The 26,995-nt window shown below is 44.2% G+C and overlaps 1 protein-coding gene across 3 annotated transcripts in view; it reads right to left on the bottom strand.

The window, feature by feature from the left end:
• trrap (transformation/transcription domain-associated protein) overlaps window positions 1-26,995 on the bottom strand; it is a 141,393-nt gene that overhangs the window by 97,656 nt on the left and 16,742 nt on the right. For 2 of the 3 annotated variants that reach the window (XM_080456225.1, XM_080456226.1), the window contains exons 20-37: window positions 26,491-26,747; window positions 25,181-25,381; window positions 19,912-20,063; window positions 16,912-17,111; window positions 16,159-16,376; window positions 15,533-15,730; window positions 14,834-15,094; window positions 12,953-13,114; window positions 12,543-12,639; window positions 11,684-11,805; window positions 7,974-8,144; window positions 7,515-7,583; window positions 5,387-5,407; window positions 4,652-4,771; window positions 3,012-3,131; window positions 2,141-2,305; window positions 1,576-1,757; window positions 567-765 (exon numbers count right to left, since the gene is read on the bottom strand). In XM_080456225.1, coding sequence (XP_080312351.1) covers window positions 567-765; window positions 1,576-1,757; window positions 2,141-2,305; window positions 3,012-3,131; window positions 4,652-4,771; window positions 5,387-5,407; window positions 7,515-7,583; window positions 7,974-8,144; window positions 11,684-11,805; window positions 12,543-12,639; window positions 12,953-13,114; window positions 14,834-15,094; window positions 15,533-15,730; window positions 16,159-16,376; window positions 16,912-17,111; window positions 19,912-20,063; window positions 25,181-25,381; window positions 26,491-26,747 — 2,915 coding nt within the window. The remainder of the gene's footprint in view (window positions 1-566; window positions 766-1,575; window positions 1,758-2,140; window positions 2,306-3,011; window positions 3,132-4,651; window positions 4,772-5,386; window positions 5,408-7,514; window positions 7,584-7,973; window positions 8,145-11,683; window positions 11,806-12,542; window positions 12,640-12,952; window positions 13,115-14,833; window positions 15,095-15,532; window positions 15,731-16,158; window positions 16,377-16,911; window positions 17,112-19,911; window positions 20,064-25,180; window positions 25,382-26,490; window positions 26,748-26,995) is intronic. The other variant, XM_080456227.1, reaches the window with a different exon arrangement.

Below are 26,995 nucleotides of genomic sequence, written 5' to 3'. Positions count from 1 at the left end.
GAAGCTTCCGTGTGCGTCACAGAAGGGGACGTTCGGTAGACCAATCAGAGGCAGGTGGGGGCGGGACAACTAGATTCTGACAAGTCCTGGAAAAGACGCGCTGTGATTGGCCAGTTATTCAACGCGCTGTGATTGGCCAGTTGTCACTTTTGAGTGGCAGCTAATATGGCGGCCGCGATACAGGTCGCTCCAACAAACTGTAGCGGCCAATGAGGTATCTAGGTTTCTATATCTATGCTTGCCACTGCACTGGTGACCGCTGCTGGTTGGTCGAGATACCCGTTCAGCGGGTAGGGTTAACTGGGGGAGATGGTGCGAACCTCCGCACGCATTACACTCGCCCTGTCAAAATCACTTTCCCATTAAAAAGCGGTTGGCGAGTCTATGTATGTCAGGGGAGTCATTTGGTCTATAACCTCACCCAGGCCAACAGTGGGCGTTGGCAGAGGCAGGGGGCTGCAGTACAAATGGTGAAAAGGCAATAACTAAATTACGAAGAAAATAGAAAATGGGGGAAAAGTAAATAAAAATAATAGTAATTAATAACAGTTCTCCTCCGAGCATACCTTAGCCTTGAGCTCATCGTTGAAATGAGGGTCATTGAACTCAACGAAGCGGAAGAATAGGGCACGCTTGTGAACGATGGTGTAGTTCCTGGGGATCTCCTCCTCCATGTACTCCTTCAGGAAGGTCATGTTGCACAGGAAGCGGCCCGTGAAGGCCCGCAACAGCTGGAAGAGAAGCTCAATCTCGGAGTAGTTGCGCCTAGAGGAAGAAAGGACAAAGGATACAATGCGTGGCAGGATGAGTTCAGCGCACAGGGTGAAGAACCCAGGTGTTCGTACAAAAAGCCGGCAGTGGTTCAGGAGCTAAAAGCAGCCGTCTGGGACCCGGAGGAAGGTCCCCGGTACGATCCCAGTTCGCCCTGGCTTCATGTAAAAATTGTCCTTGAGCAAGACACTGAACCCTAAATGCTCCACGGGTGCCGCTAGGTGGCTGCCCATTGTTCTTAATATTTAGGATGGGTCAAATGCAGATAACAAATTACCCCCAAGGGGACCAATACAAGTCAACAGGAAAAGAACAACATTCTGAAAATCCTTGTGCGATTCACCTAGCTGCATGGGTGAGGTGAACCACTGAGGCTCTCCCCTTAGCCACAATAACAATTGTCAAGGTTCCCTTGAGCAAATCACTTAGGCACCTAGTGAATCATAGACATGTCACGCAGGATGTTGTTGTAACCATCCATGCTTGTGTCAAATTTCTATATAAAAAGGCTGAGGGAAAAAAAGGTTGTCAAGCAGTTGACTCTTCCTCAAGGCAAGGCAAGTTTATTTGTATAATGCATGCAGCTGAGTAGACGTTAAGGCCAGCAACCGTAAAAAGAAAAACAGAATAAAAAAAGCGAAGGACTTGACTACTCAAGCAATTCAAACACACTAAGAAATCAAATATAATTGCAATTGCCAAGTAGGCAAACATTTCTCAAAAAAGGACCCTGAAAGCACACCAATATTAACGGTTTGACTGTTCTCGCTCGTTCAATGGGACAAGAGTAGAGAGCGTACGCACTTGCAGTAGCTGAGCAGGCAGAATGCCAGCAGCTTGGGCTCCTTCCAGTTAGTGGCGGCCATGTTGTCTTTGCGGTGTCTCTCCTGGAAGGCCTCGCTGACCCATACGCGTCTCAGCTGACTCACCAGGGAGTGCTGACCAGCCAGCCAGGCCTCATCGTTCTTCACTATGATACTAATGATCTGAAAACAGGGGTGGTGGAAGGGGCAGTTAAGGGAGCAGACTGGTGAATCAATGAGAGTTTAAGAGTATTTACAGTTAGGATGGAGTATCACTGATATCAAGGAGCGGTTAGGTTCTCAAATGCATGAATCTGATAAACCCATGGGTGTGGGTGTGCGTGCGTGCGTGCGTGTGTGTGTGTGTGTGTGTGTGTGTGTGTGTGTGTGTGTGTGTGTGTGTGTGTGTGTGTGTGTGTGAAAAAACATCAAGGGAGAAAGTCTGAAGCAGAGAGAATGAGTGCATATGAATAGTGAGTGGGTGTGTGTACAGTATATGTGTAAGATAAAGTGTGCATGTGGGTACAAGCGAGTGTGCCTAAATGTTCATGTGAGTGGGAGTATACCTTGATAGCCTGGAACTGCAGGTCTAGTCTGGCTGTGGCCGTGGAGGGGGATCCGGGGCGCACGGTGGCCGCAGTGCCAGCAGGTACCAGCAGGGGGACGAAGCGGCTGGGGTTTGAGGCCAGAACGTCTCTGAGAGGCTTGGCGTCCTTGTGTTTCAGGAAGCTCTGCACGTGAACACAAGAGAACGCAAACATTAGACAAGGTGAAACGAGACAACAGAACTTTGTCCACTGTATTGGATACATGACTTATGAGGGGTGGCAGAGGCTCAGGAAGTATAGAGCGGCTGCTTGGGAAACGGGAAGTTCCTGGTTTGATCCCCGGCTACCCCTGGGTTAGTGTCCAAGTGTCCTTGAGCAAGACACTGAACACCTAACTGCTCTCGATGTGCAGGTTGATGCGTTGCATGGTTTCCTTCGCCGTCGGTGTGTTAATAATGTATGTGTGAATGGGGGAATGTAATGCACTTTGGATAAAGGCACTATATGAACGCACCATTTACCATTTTTTTTACCATTCATGAGTTTCTCCTAATCTCCTAATTGTTTGCTTTATTGTTAAATTGGTTCTAACTGTAATTGTATTCTTGCTCTGTAAAGCACTTTGAGCTGCATTTCATGTCATGAAAGGTGCTATACAAATAAAGTTTATTATTATTTATTATTATTATTATTAATCCATGGGACCACAGGGGGTCGTTGGAGAGATTTGAGAAAGGGCGCCCGGTTAAGTTTAGATATTTGATTCGAAGTTAACTCAGTGAGAGAATGACTGTGTTGCTCATACATCACCCACCCTTTTAAAGTTACACTTTCAATAAACCATATCGTACAACAGAAATTATCTGGATTGTTGTGCCTGTACACTGACCATGAACATGCGACTCCACTGGGGGTCATTGAGCGTGGCCTCCATCATAAACAGCTCCACCGTCTGAGAGGGGTGACGCGTCAGGAACTTGATCAGTGGCTCTCTGAACGGACTGCCGGCCTGAGGGAGGGGGTAGATATAAAGTACATGATGATATGACAAGAGAATTGTTTTCAGCACTTCAAAGCATTAAGAATGGGATTGGTATGAGAATTGATGTGAATGTGGATGAATGGGGGGGTAGAAGAGGTGGTAAAAAGCAGAGGAATGACAACAAAAGATGCAGATCAGTCCCTCCAAAGCAAAAAAACAGATCATATCCTTGTTAAACTCAGTAGGAAGGACAGAAGGAGTGCAGCGTATCTTATGTCACACATACAATAACTGGAATGTGTATGTGACACTGGACTCTTTCCCACCCTTCACTCTGCAAGTCACAGTTGAACAAAGAAGTGATAGAAACCTATCTAAGCACCCCCCGTCTTTCTTCTTTTTCATTTGCCTTTTGAGAATGTCCTCCCATTGTACAGGCAGGGCAAGAGGACACGATCAGATTAGATCAAACTGGATTAGGGAGATTTGTATTATTCCCCACTCTCCCGCCCAAATCTGAGAAATTAATATCAGCTGATTAGGAACCAAGATTTTTGAGGATTCGGGGTACATTTCTAATAGCAAGAATATTTACTCTTGGATAAATGTACGGTTTTTGTTTTGTTTTGTACACATGTAGTGTCACGCTGGATTACCCCAGTACAAGTACTACTCTTTGTGAAAAAGCATGTGACGGCAGAGAGAGGGGAGACATGAGTTGGATTCAAACTTTGTGTCCTCGCACAAGGAGCATGTGGTCAGTGCACTACCAGGCTGAGCCACCAGGTACCGCTTGTATGGAACATTAACTCAACTCTTGTAATTTCTCTCTCTCACAAAGGTTTTGGGGTAATATAAAAAAATACTGGCATTAGTAGGATGTTCACAGACTGATTAAATAGCTACCCTATTTAATTTGGTTGTTTAAAATAATTAATCAATCCATTAACTCTCTCAGTGCCAATGAAATAAAAAAATATGTTAATACTGTGCCAGCAATTTTTTTTTCAGTTATAAGTCAAACAAGGAGTGGATGGAGCTGCAAATCTTCAGATAATGATATCTTGGGTTCTGAACATTTTTTTTCCACAAAAAAAAAAAAAAAAAAAAATTAAACTCAGGATTTCTCGTTCTTGGCACTGAGGGCATTCAGAAAAAACTCAGGATATCTCGTTGTGTGGAACTGAGAGAGTTAAGTGCCATTTCTTGCTCTTGATTGGAATTATTACAGTAATTACATAAGGTTTCATCAATTTAATGAAGCTGGAGTTCAAATCCAAAGTTTTGGGATCATTTTCAAAAATTCAACTAAGTCAACTAATCTAAAAAACAGTTGACAGATTTTAACCATTTGCCAAAATAATCGTTAGTTTCAGCCCTAGTGTCACTTGTTTATCCTGAGCACACAGAGGTTAAGTTCAACCACACTGCAATCTTGGTGTTATGGCAATAGAATAGAATCTTGAAATCTGCAAGTCGCTTTTCATTTTCATCATTGCAAGCCTTATTCTGGATAAGGGTATAAGGGTGAAGAATGAGAGACCTACCTCTATCAGCATGGCTCTCTCCGTCTTCATCACCACCTCTAGCAGAGGTTTGACCAGAGTCTGAGGGGCCGCCGGGATCAGGTGGAAGAGATTAATGATGGCTGAACAGATCTTCATCTCCTAGAGAGTGAAAGGGAGAAAGAGGAGAGAGGAAGTTAGGAAAGGGGGTGAGAGAGAGGGATGGAGAGGACCATGAATGAAACCCTGTAGAAGACAGACACGTCTGGACAAGACAACCTTGATGGACAGCCACTGTTGCGAAGGATGGAGATGGATCAGCATGGTATCAAACTAGTGAAGATGTGGTCAGTATTACACATTTATTATAGGGAAAGTTTACGGAAGAGAGGTTAAGTGGCATCACACTACAATGAGTTATCATATACAGACACACTTGATAAAAGACAAATATGGGCAATATGTATATACCCTTCATAAGCCCCCACCCACCATAGCACTGATATTTTGGGAGTGTTGTAGTGCAAAAACGACATTAGTCGACATATAACAGCAAAAAAAAGAAGAAAGACAAAAGGGGAGGGAGGACGACAATAAAAATTACTTTTTTTTGACGGCCACAGACACATGACAGAAAATACAGGGCAAGTCCACCATCACCACTACCACGACATATTGAGTTCAATAAGTCAACAAGCACAACATTCGGTTCAGCTATGTTTTCAATCACTGACAAGAAGTCACCAACAGGGGGGGGGGGGCGCCACTATGTCTCACCTCAACGCCTTCCAATGCAGGCTGTGTCGGAATGGGAGACAATGATGAGAGAGTCAGCAGAGTAAAGTGTGTGTGTTGTACATCAGGGCTCCCCAACCTTTTTTGTCCCAAGGACAAAATATGTGTGTGTGTGTGTGTGTGTGTGTGTGTGTGTGTGTGTGTGTGTGTGTGTGTGTGTGTGTGTGTGTGTGTGTGTGTGTGTGTGTGTGTTCTTGTGCTTCTGTCCTTATGAGAACCGCATGTCCTTGTAAATACATAGGGACGAAGAGGACGGAGAGAACTGGGAAAGTGAGAACATATTAGCAGTCTTCATTTCTAGAAGAGCTGCTGTCAGGAGTCAATGCTTTAATGGGGTCAAAATTTGCATCAGGTAAAGGTTAAGGCCAGCCATGTAGTGATGAGGGTTAAGGGGTTAAGGATTAGGGGATGAAGGTAAAGACAGGTACTTATAAGTATAGCACTCACGTGTGTGTGTGTGTGTGTGTGTGTGTGTGTGTGTGTGTGTGTGTGTGTGTGTGTGTGTGTGTGTGTGTGTGTGTGTGTGTGTGTGTGTGTGTGTGTGTCATGACAGTGGGGTAGATGAGGCCAGGTGAAATGACATTCCTATCCTGACCTTTAGTTATGACACTCTGCTGCCCCCACAGAAGTACTTTTCTCTTTGTAAAGATAACAGGAGGAGAAAACATCAGCAAGACAGGATGATGATGTGATTGATAACGTTGCCATTCACTGGACGCTCTTCAACACCCCTACAAGACATTTTCGCTTCCGACGAACCATACGAATGACACACAAACGAACGTTGTCCTAAACTCCCCTGTGCCTGAAATGTATTCCCTCCATCTCTTTGCTTCTACCCCCCCCCCGTTCCTCTCTCATTCCCAGACGCTGTTTTCAGCATCAGAACACACCTGGCCTTATTGTGAATGCCGACCCTGCTGTCAGGCGCCGAAACAAAGAGCGGTGGCAAGGCGAGAGAGGAGGAAACACAGGGCCAATTTGCATCTAATTACGCCGTTTGAAAGAAAAAAGGGAAAAAAAGAGGGAGAGAAAAAGGTTATTTGCCTTCCTCTCTCTCCCTCTCTCCCACTGTCTCAGATGCCATAGTTCTCCCAGTCCTAACACCCCCCCCCCCCTGCTTCTCTCACCTTTTTTTCTTTTGCCTTTACAAGGTTATCTGTCGGGGAGATAAGGAGGAGGCGCGGCCCTGGGCCACACCGCCGCCTGCCTGGCGCCTAATTAATCATTGATTGTAATATGGCCACTCACGACGACTCATCTGGGAGGAGGCCGCCCTGAGGAGGTGTTGATTTTGTGTGCATAAGAGTGCATGTGTGCGCGCGTGCCTGCGTTAGTCTGTGCGCATGGCAGTGCTATACAGTACGTGTGTGTGTTCACATGCACTAGTGTCCCGTGCGTCCATATTTGTGTGATTTGTGTTTGCATGCATGGGAGTCTGTGTTGTTTTTGTGCGTGCGTGGCTTGTCAGGGACCGGTCGATTCTACAAAAAAAAAACAAGGTGCCTGTGTACAGCTGTATTGACCTGGAGGCCATGTCTGCATCTCTACCGTACATACTCAGGTAGTCAAGTGCAGGTATTGAGCTGAGGTGGAACAAAGCAACGGGACACCTCTCTGCGGTATGAATGAGAGCAGGTTCGCATTTCTATCAGATTTCACCGACCTCAATGCGTGCGTGTGGGTGTGTTAGTGATGTGTCGTTCATGATCGATTCGTTCAAAAGAACTAGTTCATTTGCCGGGAACGCGGAAAAAAAAAAAAAAAAACGCTCCCGCGATGGTGTTTACACACATAATAAAACATACATTAACCACTTTAGCCCTATTTTATACCTAGGCTATTTGAAAATAGCAGATCTACAAGCTCACAACGCGTCGCATCGCAAATATGTTAGCACTTTTACTTTTGGTACTTTAAGTATATTTTGATGCCAATACTTTTGTACTTTTACTCAAGTAAATTTTGAACGCTAGAAAATAACGCTACTGAACGAGAACGTGAACGAATCATTTGAACGAATCATTGCCGTGAACGAAATTGTTCGTTCACTGAAATGAACTTTTTTTCCCACGTGTGTGCGTGTGTGTTTGTTTGTGCGTGCACTCACACTGCCGTCGCTGCGCTGGCCTCCCTTGTGTGTTATCACCACCACCTCCATCCACTTTCTCAGGTGTTGCTGAGAGAAAGAGAGATAGAGAAGAGAGAGAGAGATAAAACAGAAATCACAGATGTACATTATGTCAATGAGTGAGAGTGGTGAGTGCAAGTGGGTGAATGCATGCGTCTTCTGAGACTAGACAGCTGAGATTGGAAACATTTTCATCGAGATTAGCTCTTCCCTCTGCGTACATCCGAGATAAAGACATCGTCAGAAATGTATTGGGGATGGGGCAAAAATGCCCAGTGAGAAGGGGATAAAAAAAAGGTTCTACTGAAATTATTTCACATTTACTAGCTCAATTAATATCCTGATTTTAGACAGAGGATTCAAAATCTCCCCCCCCAACTTCTGTGGATTTAGAACACCGTCCCCCTAAACAACACTACACTGGGTTATGTCTCTCACCATCATCTGATCACAGAACTTGTCATTGAAGGAGTTGGGGAAGAGGCGCGTGACGGAGGTGAGCCGGTTCACCACGTTGAGCGTGAGACTGCGGTAGTCGCCCAGCATCATCAGTAGGGGGCGCATGTGGGTGTGGATTTGATCCACCTCGATGGTCGCCCCTTCCAGGAACTGAAACACATGGTGAATAGGAGTTGAATAGAATGTTATGGCTACATCACTACCACTGCAGATTTACAATGGAATGTTTGCTCTGTAAAAGATGTAAATTAATATAATTAGCTCAGTGGCAAAGAAAGGATTATGATATATTTGCGCGACACTCTTCCCATAAGCGAGACATCTCGCTTGTAATACTCAAATAACCAGGGTTACGTTCGTAACCTATAGTTTTATAGAACAGAGCTTCTGAACATCAATTTACAAATTTAAGCACCAGAACGTGTATTATATTACTAGTTTGACCCATTCTAATACTCCTTAATCTTATAAGAATGACTGACAAATGTAATCTATGAGAACAAATTTCTTTCACCATAGCTGTTTTAGGCTTGAGGCTGGTACTCAATAACGACAGACCAGGAACTGAAGTGCATAATTACATTATCATAATGTTAGGAAATCGTATTTGTTTTTGCAATGGTGGTGCTTTGCTTTCCTAACAATACAAGAGTTTGTAAAGATAAAGCAGGAATATGTATTTATTACAGACAAAAGTTAAACTGTAATTCATATGACATTGTCTCAAAAAGTTACTTATACTTGCAATCTTAAAAGTAACATTACCATCGAACATTAAATTGGGAGTTTTATCTAGTAGATTTATACTACTAGCACTATATATATATAATTATACATAAAATACAAAAATGTTTAGCTCCAACTTCAAAACTTTTTAGTCTGAATGAAAATCTGCCAACATTTTTTTCTTTTTGCAGATACATAGTGCAAGTCCCTGCATAAAATGTCAGACAATAGATTTCAGAGGAAATCCATTCACGATCATACAGAAGCAGTCCTCAGAGCAATAAATCATTAGGTGAACAAAACTCTTGGGTGACAGTGTTTCGTACTGCAAACTCAGATTGGATTCTCATATCAAAAACCACCCAAAAGGTCTTAAAGATGTTGAAAGTCAGATGTAGCCATCACAAAATGTTCTCAGTAGTGTCATTTCATGCACACCAAAATACAAGATATGGTTCTACTAAGGATAATAAGGCCAAGGATAATCTTAGCCTGCATTATGTAAAACATCCCAGAATCACATCCCAGGCTCGAGCCCCAGAAACCGACTCTGCATTACAAAACTAGACACGCACTGGGCTGTTTTGTTTTCCAAGGCCTGAAAATCAAACCAACTTAATTTCCATTCCCAGCCATTCATCTTCTGACCACATTAGCCATGACAAGACCTCCCAGCTACCCTACACCTGTGCCTCCATTAAACCACTTATACTTTGTCATACAACAGTGTTGGATGCATTGTGAGTTGTAGATCTGCTATTTTTGGAGAAATAAATAAACATTGTTTGACAAATTTAGCCTATATGACATGCCCAAAATAGTGAGCAACGAGGCCACATACACACTGCCACACCAAACACGCCTGCATGGATAAACCACCCCCACCCACACACACCCACACACACACACAGGTGCAGCAGGCAGGGATGATGCATGGCCGTCACATTCATTTTCCTCTGTGCTCAGAGAACAAACAGTCCATCCTGTATCGATCTGGCCCTGGCAACGCTCATTAGTGTTAGCAGGGCACAGATGAAAGGATGGAGAGAGGACACACAATGGTCAGGGAGCAGGAGAGGAAAAATGAATGAATGAGCAGAGAGGACAGGAGGTGAGAAGGAGCGACTGTGGCAAAGAGAAAGAAAATGAAGGACAAATAAATTAGAGGAAAGGAGAGGGGATGGGGGTGCAGCTGATGGCTAGATAAAAGGGAAAAGAAGGCATGGAGAAGATATATGGACAAATAAGGGAAGTGGGCATGGGAGGGGGGAGAGAGAGAGAGACAGTTCTTTGGGAAGATAACAAGACGTGGAGAGATTAAGATGAAGGGAGCGAGTGATAAAGTATTTCTGAGATGGCAAACAGACATGAAAAGATGGAGAGACAGACCTGAAGAGGATGTGCAGTCATGTTGCAGACTCTGGTGTCAGTATTACCAGAAAAGAGGTGTGCAGGTGAAATAATGGCTATAATGGTTTCAAGTCAGGAAACGGCGGGAAGAAGAAAACGTGTGTGTAGGCCGGGGTTCAAAATATAGTCTGCACTAAGATGAAAGCACATCACTACACAGCCTCAAGATAAGAGGTGAGGCTGTCTACCATGTCATCCCCATAAGGAAGAATAAAGTCTCAATATAGATTAAATACAGTGTGGACTTAAAATGTATACTGACATAGTTAGATAGATACATATTTTTTTATGTATTTATTTCCTTTTCATCAATATTATTTAAGAAGTATTTTTTCTGTGCCGACATTCATCCTGCAGGCTCTGGGTGTTCACAGTTCACACTGTCCGAATGTTATGAAGAAAAAACGCTCATTGTGACGATAAAAAGTGCGACTTGCATTTTGTTCACAATAACATTGCTCACATAATTTTGAAAGACCGTCAGCCTGGACTAGTAGCTCTACATAATAGTTTTGCCTATATCGCCATGGCCATATCAGATACCGAGAGAACATTTTTACTGGCTTTGACTTTTTTTTAGGCAGAGGAGGAGGAGGGTGCTGCTGGTAGTCGGGGTGTGGGTGCACAACATCCTCCGTGGCTGACAGCGGTACGGGGCATATCACAAACTCTGGACGAAGCTCGTTTTAAAGCTTACTTCAGGCTAAGCAAGGGGCTTGCTAAGCAAGATTTTTCAAAAATAGCAGATCTACAAGCTCATAGCGCGGCACTCGGTGCCGCGCAATGAGCTTGTATATCTGCTATTTTTGAATAGCCAAAGAAATCTAAAGTGACACAGATGCGTTCCAGGTCTTAATGGGTTAAAGACTTGTTGCAGAGGGTTGAGCCAGCATTCTTGAGACAGCAGACAATTTATTGTAATTGGTCAGATGATAAAAAAAACATCCACATCATATGCACATCCTATATCAAAATTGGCTTAAGGGAGGACCGGCTGGCGGGCCGGCCCCGAACTCTAGATGCGAGGGCCACGTAGCGGCCCGAACCTCTAGTTACAAACACATTTAAACTACTCAGGAACGATGCAAGTTGGGAACGATGCAATATATCCCCTGCTTGGCCTGCCTTAACACAGACATGACACTACATAGTAAAATGTGTAAATTTAACTCTGGGAGTGTACAAAATGGGTCCATCTGTAGTTCTACGTGACTTCTGACTGACAAAACTGACTCTTAAAGGCAAAAACTCTCTCCGATGTTCCATGGGTTGCCTCGAGCCAACATGGAAGTAAGTAGTGGAAGTAAATGCTGCAGGGCATTTATATTCCGACTTTGTTTGACATTGGCGAGGATGGTGGAAGTTGGTATTATTAAAGCCTCAGTTATACTTGGTTGTGCATAGTGCCGTGCACCAGAAATAACCAAGCTCGCAACACGTTGGCAGAGCTTGTAGATCAGCTATTTTCGGTGCCCGACACTGACTCATAACCAAGTATAAATCGGGCATTACCTTTCTCTTGACATTGGATGCTGGAAGTTGGTATTACTTACCTTTCTCATGCAGGCCTCCCCTGCTTCCTGCAGCTCGCTGTTCGTGGAGTTGAGGGCTTTGAACAGGGCAGCGATGATCTTCTCTCGAGACTGGGGCAGGTAGTTGCATGCTGCCAGGGCGTCTAAAAATAAAACACACACGGAATGGAAAACAGCATTTTAAGGAGATTTCTGACAGGTTTGGATATGAGGAATGATGAAATTTCTGAGAACGGCTATGAACCAAAAAGAAGAAAAAGTCATGGGTGTTTGAACACACATGTGTGTTTGTCAGTTTGCAAAGCAATAACTAACCCTGACACACAGAAATTATGAGACAAAATATGTGTTAAAATATGATAATGATATTTTAGAAATAATAACGAGGATCACAAGCCAGTTTGGCAGCAGTTTAACGATCATTACATCAGATCAAAAGACTGTTACATCAGATCAAACGCTATCAAATTCTGAGGGCTAAGTAAATGTTAGGCATGGTGCTGACTAGCCTTTCAAACTGAATTTGAAACGTTGACATATAAATCTCATCATTGGCGTGCTTGCGCAGTTAATCAGATTCAGAAATGACCCTATTCTCTGCGAGGAAGCTGAAACAGCTAATATGAAAATTGGTCAACTGCACACACAACATGAATAATATGTATTTATAATAATTATTTATGTATATATTCAATTGTATGTATTCATATAAGTCACTTCAGCAAAAGGCCACAGAATGGCACTTCCGGGGGTTGCTAGAGAAAGAATATAGGTTTGCTCCAGGCCCCAAATGGTACCTTATCTAGAGCAACTTAAAAGCTCCACAGTGCCAACAGCCAAAAAGCAAGTTCCAGTGTACTTCTAGCTCAAGAGTACTTACTGAGCGCAGCGATGCGAAGGGGCACCAGGGAGGGAAGACTCTTATAACACGGCAGCTTCATCAGAGCAGAATCCTCTGCTTCACACAGGTTCAACAGCTGGAGAGTGAAACACGATAAGAGGGTCAAGGGTGAGTGTAAAACAGTCACATTTAAAGAAATTAAAGCATACAGGCTTCAAGCAGTTCAGTAAATAAAAACGTGGCACGGGAAACATGTGTGTGTAGCGATGGCAAGGGCGTTGCCACAGTGACATTGACAAAAGTATTTCATCCCAAAGCATCTGGTATTCAGGACTAATTTACAAGCCTAACGGCATTTGGCCAGTGGCACTGGCAAGTTAATTTACCACCCTGACCACAGCTTGACGCACTGAATATCAACATCCTGTATAGTGAGGAGACACGCATACCTCAGTGTAGAAAACCTTGTGTTCCATGACATTGAGGTCCATAGTGAAGAGGCGGGGCTGCAGGGTGGTGCAAAAGGTGTTGCCCTCCATCAGGCCGATCTGGGCGTTGGCCGGCTGGTGGCGCAGCAGGTGCTTCTTGGGAGGGACCATGTCCTGTAACACCTGGGGAGATGCAGGATTAGGGAGAAAGGGAGAGTCAAGAGGCAGAATGACGGGTAGGAGTGGAGAAAGTGGGAAAGAGGAGTGGTGGTGTGTGAATGCCTGACACCGGTAACATCTATTAGGCCTTGGCAGGGATTCCGGCAGATAAAATTAGCCCCGGCGCTCTGCCGAGACATAATTGTCCAGTGCTGAGATTAAACGTCAGAAAGATATAACCTACCACGATGGCATAATGTAGCTTGTTCATCACACGTCGAGTGCACCCTCACAGGAGAACATGCACTAGGGTTGACCATCATTATGCAAAATATTAACCATGTCACAAAACGGAATAAAACGACATGCACACCCTGCATGTAGGCTACAGCCAGTCACAGTCATTCCTTCACGTTTCGAGCGTTGAACAGCTTGTTTCGAGCACGTCTGCATCTGTGATAGTTTCACTGGACTTGTCGCCTGGCCCGAGGCTCCCCATCTCCTCACTCATTGCAAATTAATTACTAAATGACGTGTGAAAATATCATAATGCAGCAAGCCTTCCGTATTAAAAGCTTTACCATCAAAACAGCAGTGCCAGCAGCCTTGGTCCACATTTCTTTGACCAGGGATTTAGTGATTTAACACACAGCTTTGAGAGAATTGATAATGGTAGGCTAAAGCTGATAAACGCGGCTGGGTTTGATTATGGAGGAAGAGGTCACTATGACATCAGACAACACTATCAATGTTTCCCCTAGAATTGTTTCAGAAAGGGGTTACTTCACTGTGACGTACGTTATGTGAATAGACAAATTCCATTGAGTCACCCCAGCCCTCGTTTCTGCCCATTTCAGAAGTGCCGGGGGTCCCACAGGCAAAGTGGGCCCCCCTCCAAGGCAATGGTTGGGGAAACAATGAAACTATCACTATAACTATTAAGTAACCACTCCCGAACCTCTGAGCACCTTCCTTAGAAGCTCCTCTCTCCACAACCCTTTGAAACTAGAGCCAGTTAACATCACTTGGATGACAGCAGTAGGGGCCGACTACACTTCCCCATTTTAAAAAGTCTGGTCTCTACGGCAATCTGTTCAAACCGCTTTGATGAATGCAGCTGTCAATTAGGAAGCCTCCTCCCCTGCAGAGGCAGAGGAGGAGAGGGTCTCTTATCCACCTGAACAAAAACATTTTAACCGTGATAGTCCGTTCTGTTGTTATCGGCAGTTGAATATGGCTCGTTTTCACCAAAAAAACGCAGTCTGGGAGAAGAAATCCGAGCTAGATGTGTTTTTCTAAATCTCATAACATAGGAGTGGACGGGGTTATTTTTTGGGGGATGACGTCATTTACGGTTCTATCGTTCTTTCGCAGACAAGGCATTGGCGAAGAGCGCCCTCTAACGTGATCACTAAAAACATGACTTTTTTGTATTTACGTAGATCTGGTCATTGGCAGGGTATGTGTTCCCTGCCATTTGTTCCCTGTGTTTTATAAAAATGAAAATAGCAGATCTAAAAGCTCAACGCATCGCAATGTGACATGTTGTGAGCTTGTAGATTGGCTATTTCCAATATGTTTGAACACAACCATTGAATAACGAAGTGGTTAAGTGGATAATCATGAAATAACTAACAGAATTTCTTTGTCTCGATTCGTTGTTATATAAGGGGGGGAAAAAAGCAAAGAAAAAAACCTGCTTCTCAATTATTTGATTTTTAGCCTACAGCTAAACAGCCCTACCTCCTTGTGTGGCTCCATGATGATGGTGACGCTCTTCCCAGTGACCGAGGCCAGCACCTGCAGGGAGTGCATGGCCTGCTTCCTGACGGTGGAGTTAGGCGAGGTGACCTCTCGGACCAGGTCGTGCGTGACCATGTGGAACGACTTGTCCTGGGCGGCCAGCAGCTCCTCGCTCTTCTCCTCGTCCTTCAGCGGCGTGGCACAGCGCACCAGCAGCTGCTCCAGGGTGGTCTTGGCCATGGCCACAGCTCCGTTAGACACCTGGTTGGGAGACAGCCGCGGTCACAAGAGGACGTGTGTATAGGGATCAAAAGGAGCCCATTGAAGACTCAATAAGTCTGGCTGAAATCTTTTGAATATCCTGTCCTTAACCCTCTATTCTTAGTAAAACAGACCTGACCAAGTACAAACACTGCCACAACGTTCTGAGCTTGTAGATCGGCATTTTTTGCCGAATGTTTCACCCAGAATAGGGATGCTGGGGTTCAAGTGCTTAAATTAAAACGTTCAGGGACAGCTTCTGGTAATGAATACATTTCAGACTAAAATGTTCATAGAAGGTAAAATTACACTTCTACATGGCAGACAATTCAAGACTTTCGTACACATACTAGGTCCTTACTTGCATAAAAACCTTGCCGTTCACTCTACTTTCTTTCAACCTACACTACGTACAGATGGACACTTGTCTGCCATCACCTCTCCTGTCAGGTCCATCATGACGAAGAGCAGGGCCTTGAGGAAGGTCAGCTGGTTCTGCAGCACCCAGATCAGGGGCAGCCGCTCCATCAGGAACTTGATGGAGACCACGCCGCCCAGCTTGGCGTACCAGGCCTGCTCGTAGCAGCAGGCGCACAGGCGTTCCACAATGTAAGAGAACAGCGGCAGCTGACATGCCTGGAGGTGAAGAGGGGGAAGAAGAGGAAGATGGCAGGGCATGAAGGATGGGATTCATGTGCGAGCATCTATAACATGAAGTCGACGGACTGACTTGTGCAGACTATAAACGATCAAAAACAAGCACTGAGTTTGGGATACATTTTGTGGGATGATCAACAGCTCCAATATAATCAACAGCTCCAAGTAAAAAAGGCCAGGAAATCTACCGTACGAATTGTATGAAGAAAGTGAAAGCGATTCTGCCTCTAAAAGAGAAAACTAAGGGTGGAGGCGAAAAGACAAACATCAACATTGTTTAAAGCCGAGTTGTGTAGTATTTTTGACTGTCATATTGAAACAATGGCTTGTTTAATTGGTGGGGGCCACATACTGCGCAATGGAGCCTTAATTCACCCCACCCATCCGATAAACACAACTCCACTGACCCGTTCCTTGGATCCCAGGATGATGCTGGCTACGTCAAAGATCACGGCCAGGGCCACCTCTCCGATTTTACAAAGCTCCTTCTCCTCGTAAGCCATGCAGATGGCGATGGCATCGATCAAGACTAACGGGTCCATACCCTTGGAGCCATTCTCCTCACTGTGGAACATGGCTGTACTCGGCTGACTGCCCATCTGGTAGCACGGCAGCAGGAATGGACCTGAGGACAGAGGAGGAGAAGGGGAAGGGAGAGAGAGCAACAGGCATAAGTAAATAAATGTAGCCTTGTAGCACCGATGGCCAAGTGGTTAAGGCATATATATGCTCTGAGGCAGCCTGACAGCGAGTCCTGGGCATGGTTGCCAGATCTGCTTATTATAATTTCCCCGCAGGATTTTATTTGAAAATAGCCGATCTACAAGCTCACAACGCGTTGCTTGTAGATCTGCTATTTTCGCTTCTTTTGGGCTGGTTTTCCTAGACCTGGTTGCTTGTTTCTCTCACAGAATCTGGCAACACTGGTCCTGGGTTGGATTCCCAAGCCTGATGGACCCTTGCTGCGTGTCACTCCTCAAATCTCTCCCCATTTCCTGTCAATCTACACTGTTCCATCGAAATAAAAGCCATAAAAATATCTTGCGTGTGTGTGTGTGTGTGTGTGCGCGCAGGGTGTTGCTGTAAAAGAGCACTAGTGCTCAGCACCTTCCCAGGGTAAATAAATGTGTGAATCAACACTGAAGCTTCTGTTCTCTCACCACACTGCTGGGCGACGGCCACCATGGTGTAGTGTCGGATGAGGCTGGCGACAAAGGGCAGCGCACTGGGCCTCAGGTCCTTGATCACGGCCGACATGAAGGCCCCCGTCAGCGCCTGTTCGAAGGTCCTCCGTGCTGGTGTGTCCTGGGCCTTGTAGCGGTGGGAGATGATCACATTGAGGATCCACTTCTCTGTGAAGCTGGGTGGAAAACACACACGCACACAGTGTGACTTATATGAAAAATAAGCACAGCATAGACATTAAACACTTAAGCCCCATATACTTCATTGTAAGGCAAAAAGCAAAAATAGCAGATCTACAAGCTCACAACGTGTAGCATCGTGACACATTTGAAATCTGCACCTTTACAAATACATGTTTTTTTCCACTATTCTTGTAGTGGGGTTGTCCTTTTTCATTTCACCACATTTCACAGATTCTGCTGCTGTGTGTCAAACTTGCAAACCCATCAGTTGCGCTGCTGATGAATGTTAACGTCACCACCCTCAAACTAGAGGCCTCAAGTTTTAATGGTTTCAATGACATTCACTAAAGTTTTAATGGTTTCAATGATATTCACATGTCAATGAATACTTTTAAACTTTCAGTTTGGTGTCGGGCTGACAAAGTGGTTCCAGAGGTGTTTTTGTTCAGTCTGTTCAACCCACTGAGCGCGTTTCAAAAGACAGACAGTGAATTCTCCTAACGAGCTCTGTCTGTTCTTTCTGTCTGCAATCAGCCTCCCTTCCTCCTCCTGTCTCTCATTCGTTCCTTCGTCTGTCCTACCTTTCCTTTCCCTATATCCACACACACACACCTTGCCTTCTACCATCTGTCTTTTTCACTGTCCATCTCTGCCTCTCTCGGTCGTTCTCGCCCTCTCTTTCCTCACTCCATCTGTCTGTCTTCCTCTCTCTCCCCCGTTGTTATTTACACCCGCTGATGGCGACAGAGAGGCGGGGCAGAGTGTGATGGAGCGCTAGCCTCTCTCTCCATGCTTGAGCTTGTGTTTTATAATGCCAAATGCCAGAGCAGGGCCTGATGGATGGCTCTATTTCATCATCACCATTAAAAACCATAGGAAAACTTTAAAGGAGAGGAGAGGAGGTCAAGAGGGCTGATGAAATGCCAGATCAATTGGCCTTCACTCATTCAGGGGCCGCTGACACTCTGTTGCCACTTCTCGTTCTCCCTCCTTGGCATTTTGGAGACATTAAAGTAAAGCTCCACACACTTAACTCTTTAAGACCGGGAACGCATCTGTGTGTCATTTTAAGATTTCGTTTGGGTATTCAAAAATAGCAAATATACAAGCTCATAGTGCGGCACTCGGTGCCGCACTATGAGCTTGTAGATCTGCTATTTTTTTTTAATCATGAAAAGTTGTGCAAATATTTGATTTTTTTCTTTTTTTTGGCGGACATTTGTAACTCGAATCTTTGCTTCTTGGGGTTCCTGGAGCTAAATATTTTACAAATGTTCGCTTTAGAAAATATATAATCCAAGATTTTGCCACAAATTTTCAAGATTTTTCAAAAATAGCAGATCTACAAGCTCAGTGCCACGCTATGAGCTTGTAGATCTGCTATTTTTGAATAGCCAAAGAAATAAAAAAATTACACAGATGCGTTCCCGGTCTTAATGGGTTAAGGGTTGTTTTCCCCCAACGGAGACTGAACACACAGTCCGAGAGAGAGAGAGGGAGAGAGAGAGAGAGAAAGAGGGGGAGAGAGAGAGAGCAACCAAGAGATACAGAAAGAGAGGGAGAGAATCAATGACAGCAAGGGAGAAGAGATGAACCCAGAGATGGAGAGGCGAGATACAGGAAAAGACTGAATGAAGGAGCGAGAGAGAAATGGGGGAGTGGAGTCTGAGCGGGAGGCGGGGTAGTGAGGGAGTTGGAGACAATAGCTGGAGGGAGGAGGAGAGATAGACGAAGAGAGAAAAATGGACAGATGGAGAGGAAAAAATCAAAGTGTGAGAAGCGATCGAGCGCGTCATGAATCAAGACGTCTGACAAGAGCGGGCGGCAGGCACACCCCCCACACCGATCATAACTGACACACTTCATTATCTCCTCACAAACGTGCGTGCATGTACTGTGTGTGTGTGTAAGATTTAGAGCGTGCGTATGTGTCGACAGGCGGGTGGAAGGGGCATGGCGGAGTGTAAACAGGCAGGGGAAAGTCAATTAGCCCCTGCCCCAGGATCAATGATGGTAATGTGACCAACCCTGTCTACAACACCCCACATGCATGCACATACACACACCTCCCGCGTCTGTCTGCCTTGAAGTAAAAGCCTGAGAGAGGAGATGAATGTGTGTGTGTGTGTGTGTGTGTGTGTGTGTGTGTGTGTGTGTGTGTGTGTGTGTGAGAGAGAGAGAAAAAGAGAGATAGACTATGTCTAATTAGCCAGTGCAACACTTGAGAGAAAGCTGATGAGGCAACGTGTGGCAGGGAGACAGATGGATGTGAAACACAGCACACATGGAGGAGAGAATGAAAGATGGAGGAGAGGAGAGGAGAGGAAAGGAGAGGAGAGGAGAAGCAGTTAAGGTCAAGAGGTCCAGTGAGGTAATGGAGGGATCAATTGGAGTCAAGTTCAAGGCACGTGTTAACAGCACCCGTTTGTTTCATTGGTGTGTGTGTGTGTGTGTGCGCGCGCGCGCGCGCGCGCGTGCGTGCGTGCGTGTGTGTGTGCGTGTGTGTGTGTGTGTGCTGTCATTTTCATAACAGTTGCGTTATTTGAGAAAAGGCTCTGTACTGTATAACTAATTCTCCACTGTGTAACCCGAAGAACGCATTTTCATAATTCTCTCCTTGGTTGTGATTTGTAGACAGCATTTTTGTTATCACTATTTAAACATTCACTTATTTCAGCAGTACTTATGGTAGAAGAAATATGTGTGTGTGTGTGTGTGTGTGTGTGTGTGTGTGTGTGTGTGTGTGTGTGTGTGTGTGTGTGTGTGTGTGTGTGTGTTAGTGTGTGTCCTTACTTGGGATGAGCAAGGAGCTGGTAGAGGGCATGTTTGTTGTCATCCAGACTGGTCATGGCCACCAGGAAACACTTGATGACCTCCCAGGCCTGTCGCCGGTAGTAGGGCTCCGTGTTGGCACTCTTCAGACAGTCCAGAGCCGTCTCTATCGCCTTGGGGGGATTTAAAACACGGGGAAGTTGGCAAAATGTATGTGATAATTTTACTGACTGAAATCGCAGTGAAAAAAATTGTCCTTTTGCACACCTACTGGGACAGGTGCGTAGGTCTAACTGACCTTCATCAGGTAACTGACTGAAATCTCAGAATATTTTCAAAATATTGGGATAATAAATAATTATCCGCACAAGGTAATCCATTGCACAGCTGCGGCCATTTGAATGAAGCTTGATTTTGCTGTAAAGCAAGAGGAACGGAGGTATAGCCAATTCCCATAGGTAATAAACAGGAAGTAGACAAGCTTTTATTTTTTTAAATGACGTTAATTTCGGGTCTGCCGTCATCAGGCAGTGGAAGCATCATTCATAGGATAGATAACAGCGCCATCTGGTGGAAAACCACTGAAAACACTCGTCGACGGCAGGCTGGGACTTGGCCAGCGAAGGAAACGCTGGGACGAAAGAAGTCGACGAGGAAACGCATCCATGGCAGACAAAGAGTTAATAACACTGCCTCTGATCATGTCGGACTCATCCTCAACGTGAGAATGATAATAGCACCATAATCTATAATTTCACACCATTGATGGTATGTCTCCAGATTCATGGGTGCCCCTTTATGCCATGATACGGACTTCTTCCTCGACTAGGGAGGATCTGCCTGTGCCTGTGAGAGATTCACACACACACACACACACACACACACACACACACACACACACACACACACACAGTGCTGCACGATTCTTGCTCAAATGTGAATCACGATTTTTCTCCATAAGAATTGAGATCACGATTCTCACACGATTCTCTTGTAAATATAAAAATATTAAGTAAAAAAAAGAAAAAAGAAAAGAAAAGCCCTAATTTAAAATCGAGATTGCATAGGTGTCTGAATCGAGATCACGATCTTTTTTCGATTAATTGTGCAGCACCACACACACACACACACACACACACCTCTTTTTGGGTTGTGACAATTAAGATAAACCCCTGAACATAGGCAGCATGTGGGATGGCATATTGGCACAGTCGACTTTGGTCGGATGGCACGGCAGGTCTGCAGTCGTTATTGGCTTTAAAATTTTTGTTATACACAATTTGTTCACTGTCTGTAATGTATATGCAAACAAAATGATCAAATGTATAGACGAATCCATAGAGCACTGCGGTGTCAAGACTCCTGATGCGGTGTGCATTCTGACACCGCAGTTATGATTGCGCCGGGGGAGCGTTCTGTGTTTTCGTCTATAGGATGACTTAATAAGCTGCATTTATTGCATCAAAATAAGCTGCACATATTTTATGTTAAGGCTCCACAATTGCATACAGAGCACCTTTTTTTTATTTTGAAATGCTCATCCTTCATTTATACTTCATAGATGTTTTTAGAACAGTCAAAAATATATTAGGGATTTTGGTACCCACAAATACGTCTTTTTGGATAGTAAACCTACAATGCACCCTCAAGAGTTCCTTCCTTTTTTTCTTTTGAGGTTTGGAACATTTGAACATTGCTAAGGACTTAAAGATGTAGAGATGTGTGAATATCTCTGTGATCTTATCGTGTAGTAGAGAGAATTACTGTAAACTGGCCCAGGGGCTTTCCTAATGAACAGTAAAGTCAGGCATTTTTTATGGACATCAGGAATCTCTGTCTGTCTGCATCAATTTTTCTTTGCAATGGGTGAGGGTTTTTCCTGGCTCAGAAATGGGCCTTTGGGGGTGACTACACACAACGGTAAGCATGATTGGTGAACATTTATATTTAACAGAACATCCTACAAGGATTGTGTTGGCCTGGTGGGGGTTCTCATCAGCCAGGTCTATTATAAAGGAAAGATTGGTGAGGTTACAGCCTGAACGCCAGACCTACACAATTATAAAGGAAACATTGGTGGGGGGTTGGGCAGGGTTGCCAGATCTTATTATAATTTCCACGCAAGATTATATTTGAAAATAGCCGATCTACAAGCTCACAACGCGTCGCGATGCGACGCGTTGTGAGCTTGTAGATCTGCTATTTTCAAATAGCTGACGTATATGTTAAAGTGCTCATGTGGCCCATAGTCGCTTCTTTTGGGCTGGTTTTCCTAGACCTGGTTGCTTGTTTCTCTCACAGAATCTGGCAACACTGAGGGTGCGTAGCCTGAGCTCCCTAAATTTAGCTGAGTTGAGGCCATTAGAACTGCCAGATTATGGGCTGACAAGCTATGCCGACTGGGCACTTAAGAAGGGAGAAAATGAACCAATTAACGCCACTCAGAAACAGAAGGCGTGAAGATGAAGACATGAGGGGGTGCTTCATAATTGAATTGTCGACCTGTCCAGATATTTTAAAAAGGACCAGGGTCTCTGACATGCACTCAGGCACAATATATAACAGGACCTACTTAGACATGGAAGGCTCAGGGCAAAGATTCTCTATGCAGACGAGGAAAAAAGAAACACAGAGCATTCTACATTCTACCATCAAAAATGCTTCGTCTCATTGGCTTCAAAAATAGCAGGGGAAAAGACGATCTACAAGCTCAGTTGTGAAATTGTAGATCTTTGTTTTGTTTTTTTGTTACATACTTGGAATGTTTTCTTTTCTTTTTGTCATTTAAAAAAAAATGGGAAGGAAAATGTTCACCTATAATGATATGCCTAAAATAGGGACGCCAGGTTGGAAGTTTGGCAGGGAAATTGAGCAAGAGAGGGTGGGAAAAAGGAATTGGTGAGAAAAAAAAATAGCAAAGGGAGGCAGATGAAGGGCAGAAAGAAGCAGAAATGTGAGAGGGCAAGAAAATTCATTTTCAGACTTGTGTGCCTTAATTCCGCTGGGAGTATTTTTGATTGGCGCGATACCTTGAAGAGAGGAAATATAGTCTAATAAGTGTCATCTGATCTTGATTGCTTTTCCATTTTCTGTTCTCTCATGAGAAATGTCACACACATGCATAAGCACACACGCACTGAGCCACACAGCACTCAGACAAAGGCTTTTGGTGGAAATTGTCATTTCTCACACTGTTAACAGCTTGAGAAATGAGAGTGCACCTGTCCCTTCAGGACAGTTTAGAGCGCTGACGTTAGGCTATGGTTACAGTATTTTGCACTTATTCAACAGGTCAGGATAAGCTGCTTTGGGTTTTAAAAATGTGTAGTTCATTTGTAGTTTAATTTGAGCCTAAATGCATTATTTTAAGTTCATGTATGAGTACGGGGCGAGTCGGAATATTATATACGAGGTAAAAAACCGGCATGCTGTATATTTATGGAAATTATAAGCAAAAGGCAGGACAACGTACGCATGAGTGTCCTATAACACTACACAGGCGTACATGAGGCTTCTATCAGTTGTGTTAATCCCAAGGGACAGATCGAAGTTGACTGGTCTTTTGTGCAGCTATAGCCAACGGCACTCACACACCAACTCTAATGAAATTACATCTCAGGAGGGATGGAGGGGAGAAGAAAGGAAGGGAAAATGGGACAGGTGCAAGCAATGTTAATTACATTAAGCTACATACATTTTGACAAGGGGAGGGTTGTAAGAGTCAAGTACCAGGGATGGTATCGGTGGCATCCATCTTGAAAAGCAAACACAATTATTGAAATGATAGTGCGTGTGCTTATACTCCGCTTATACTCCATCATCTCTATACATCGATCTGCAGTGACTGTCTACACATGTGCGCTTTCGCCCGAGCTACTGGCATGTGTGTTGTGTATGCAAGTGTGTGCGTCTCTGCCAAGGGTTGTGTCTGTATGTGTGTGTGTGTTTTGCCCGTGGCAGATGCAGGAGAGAGGGAGCGGCCATTAGTGAGAGTAAATAATGGCATCATGGAGGCCCGCACTAGATTGATGATTACTGACTGTGGATGAGGGAGCCATGATAGATTTAATTACCTGGGGAACACACGCAGTCTCCTTTCTCACAAACACACTGAAATGTACAGGCTCACACACACACACCCACACAAGACACAAAGTCACACACCTACACGCACCAGCCAGATGACAAGGATCCATTGCCCTCGCTACAAAGCAATCACAGAGAATGTGAGTCGTTCTTTCTTGCCTGCTTCTGTCCTTCCTTGCCCAAATTGAAATACAAAAAAAAAGGTAAAAGGAATGGATAAGAGCTATTGGAAGTGTTTTGAAGTTGTGTGTGAGAGTGATGTCACTGCTAAACTTTCCTCTTCAGTACTCCATAAGCGACTGAACGGAAGAAACAAAAGGATGTCTTCAAACTTCATGCCGCAAATCATGAAAGGTTCAACTCTTATTTGTTTGAAAGCATTTCCTTTAGAGCGCATTATCCTCCATTCAAATCAAATAAACAGTACAGCAGAGACATTGTGCCACAACTAAAAGGCCTGCTCGTTGTCATGTAGAATGTGTTCATTCATTGTTCATTTACTAGGCCTTGTTTGTTTCTGTGCATAATACGTTGAGCATGAATTGCATTTTACATCCATCTGCAAAACAAAAGTTTCCCATTTTGGACTGATAAACCTTTCAGGTTCAAGTTCATCAGCCCAACAGCCACAGTAAGAAAGCAGCTTTACTATCTGTACATGTGGGGATTAGCTTTTCAGCGTGTTAGAATTTAAACTAAAACCACACAGTAAATAAAGTAAACAACTGAACACTGCAAGACAAACCTCAATCACACACCAGATAACGTCACATACGGTATGGAATTTTTATTGTGTGTGTGTATGTGTGTGTGTGTGTGTGTGTTACTATAAATACGCAAAGTGTGTGTGTGTGTGTGTGTGTGTGTGTGTGTGTCACGTGTCTGTGCGCCTGTAGTCAAAGCGAAGCTGAAGTTTTCTACCCAAAATCCTTTCAACATAGGATGGAAGACAGTCAATGACGTAACCTAAACAATCATCACTGTCTTTATGGTAAGCTTGATATCACACACCAAATGGACTTCTTTTTTTTGCTGGTGAAAGTTGCAGAACATTTAAAAAACGTAATTAAAGAAATAGCGGTAATGAGCTCAACCCCACAGTATGGATCACATAACGGTGGTATTGCGGTTATGTGGTTATTGTCTCAGCCATAAACAGAGGCTCCAAAACCTACATACTGATCAACGGTGTCAACAGTCCTACCTTCTCCATGGGCAGCTGGATGGAGGCCTTGCAATCTGTGAATTCAGCCTTGATGCTGGGTCCCTGGACCTCTGTCACCACATACTGAAGCCTCTGCGACTCCTTCAGCATCTTCCTGTTGCTACCTCCAAACTTCCCCAGCACCCGGTAGGCCACGTGAGAGATGGTCTCTGCTGGGTTGCGTAGTGTACGCCACAAGGCCTGCAGAAAATAGCCAAGAATGGGAGAGAGGATAGGATGGGGGTGGGGGGGGGGGGGGGGGGTATGCGTGCGTGTTCAGGATGATAAGCCCAGTTTAGATCAAAAATTCATGACGAGACAAGATCATTTAAAACATTGCAGACTGCAGTGGATAATTGCAGTGGTGTGAACTAGCCCATCTCAGAACGTCTGAAGTTGTGAAGTTGGCAGCCTTCTGCTGAATTGCATTAATTGAGTTTCCTAACATTAACTGTGTCAGTTGTCATCAAGTAAGACCACCGTCTACACAAAGAATTACAGGGTCCCCACACATTTTTAGCAATGAATTTCCAAAACTTTTCCAAAACTTTTCCAGAATATTTAGCCCAATTTCCAGGCCTATATAACGATCATTCAGCGCAATAATGTGTCTCTTACTCCTATGTAGAATGCCCAAAGATAGGCAGTGTAGCAAAAATAAAGCATAGAATATAGAATAGTACAATTTCATTCAAAGTTTCGTGCAAAATTAGGGCATAGCTCACTGGAAGACTCATTATGGCATCCGTATGACTTATTTTATTTAAATAATATATGCCATCACACAGCCCGTTCGGCGAAAAACTACTTATGTTACATATTTCGTGTAATGTTATACATGTTTATGAAAATGTTTTGTATTAACAAAATCAATAGCCAAAAACAACGCATAGCCAAATATTTTTCCAGGACCCTTGATAAATTCCAGGACCTTTGATCAATTCCCAAACTTTTCCAGTACTGAATTTTTTTTTTTTCAATTTCAAAATATTTCCAGGAATTTCATGACCGTGGGGACCCTGGAATTAATTTTAGAATGAGCCGTTGTTATGGAAACAGTTAACTGGGTTTGTGCTTTCTTAACAGGGTGCTTTTAGAATGTTGCAGACCACGTTGTGGAATTCTTTAGCAATTAGTCAACAGCTCCGACTCATCTCAAATCTGGGCCTTAAACATACACCAATAACACACACAGCTGCTAGTCGTGGCAAAACAGCTCATTGCTATATAGTTCACCAAGGAAGCTAGCCACCAATGCTTTGGTGTGTGACAGACAACGTATATAGATAAAACATTGCACCAATGCTTACCTGCATGAGCTCAGCCCTGACGGGCTGGATGTGGTCGTACAGGAAGTCAGGCTGCAGGTTGTCCACACACAGCTCCAGCGTGCGGAGGCCTTGGCTGACCAGTGTCTGAGAGCCATTGAGGGCAGAGACCAGCGGGTCCATTAGCATGGGCAGGTAGGGCAGCAGGGAGCTGAGGCGGACCGGCACCGTCAGACACAGTTCCACAAACAAGTCCTTCATGTGTTGCTTGTGGAGACCACTCTGCAACATGTTGAGACCTGGAGTGCACAAAGGAAATTGGAATTTAAGTGAGAAATCTCAGAATGAGTTTTGTAAAAAATGGGAAGACTCAAGAAGGCTTATTTTGACTGCCAGAGTTTTTCAGAAAAGTCTGTAGCCTCTGCCAGGGTTTTGAACGATTTTGGTACCTTTTCGCATAGCCACAGAATATTTTTCTCCAGTATGATTGATCCCAGATAATTTCTAATCACAGATGAGATTCAGGTGTGGTTTCACAAATGTCAAC

This window comes from Gymnoscopelus braueri (genome assembly GCF_963280865.1).
Source record: "Gymnoscopelus braueri genome assembly, chromosome: 17".
In the NCBI taxonomy this organism is placed as follows: Eukaryota; Metazoa; Chordata; class Actinopteri; order Myctophiformes; family Myctophidae; genus Gymnoscopelus; species Gymnoscopelus braueri.
The sequence above is the reverse complement of the archived record's forward strand: the minus strand, read 5'-3'. Positions and strand labels throughout refer to the sequence as shown.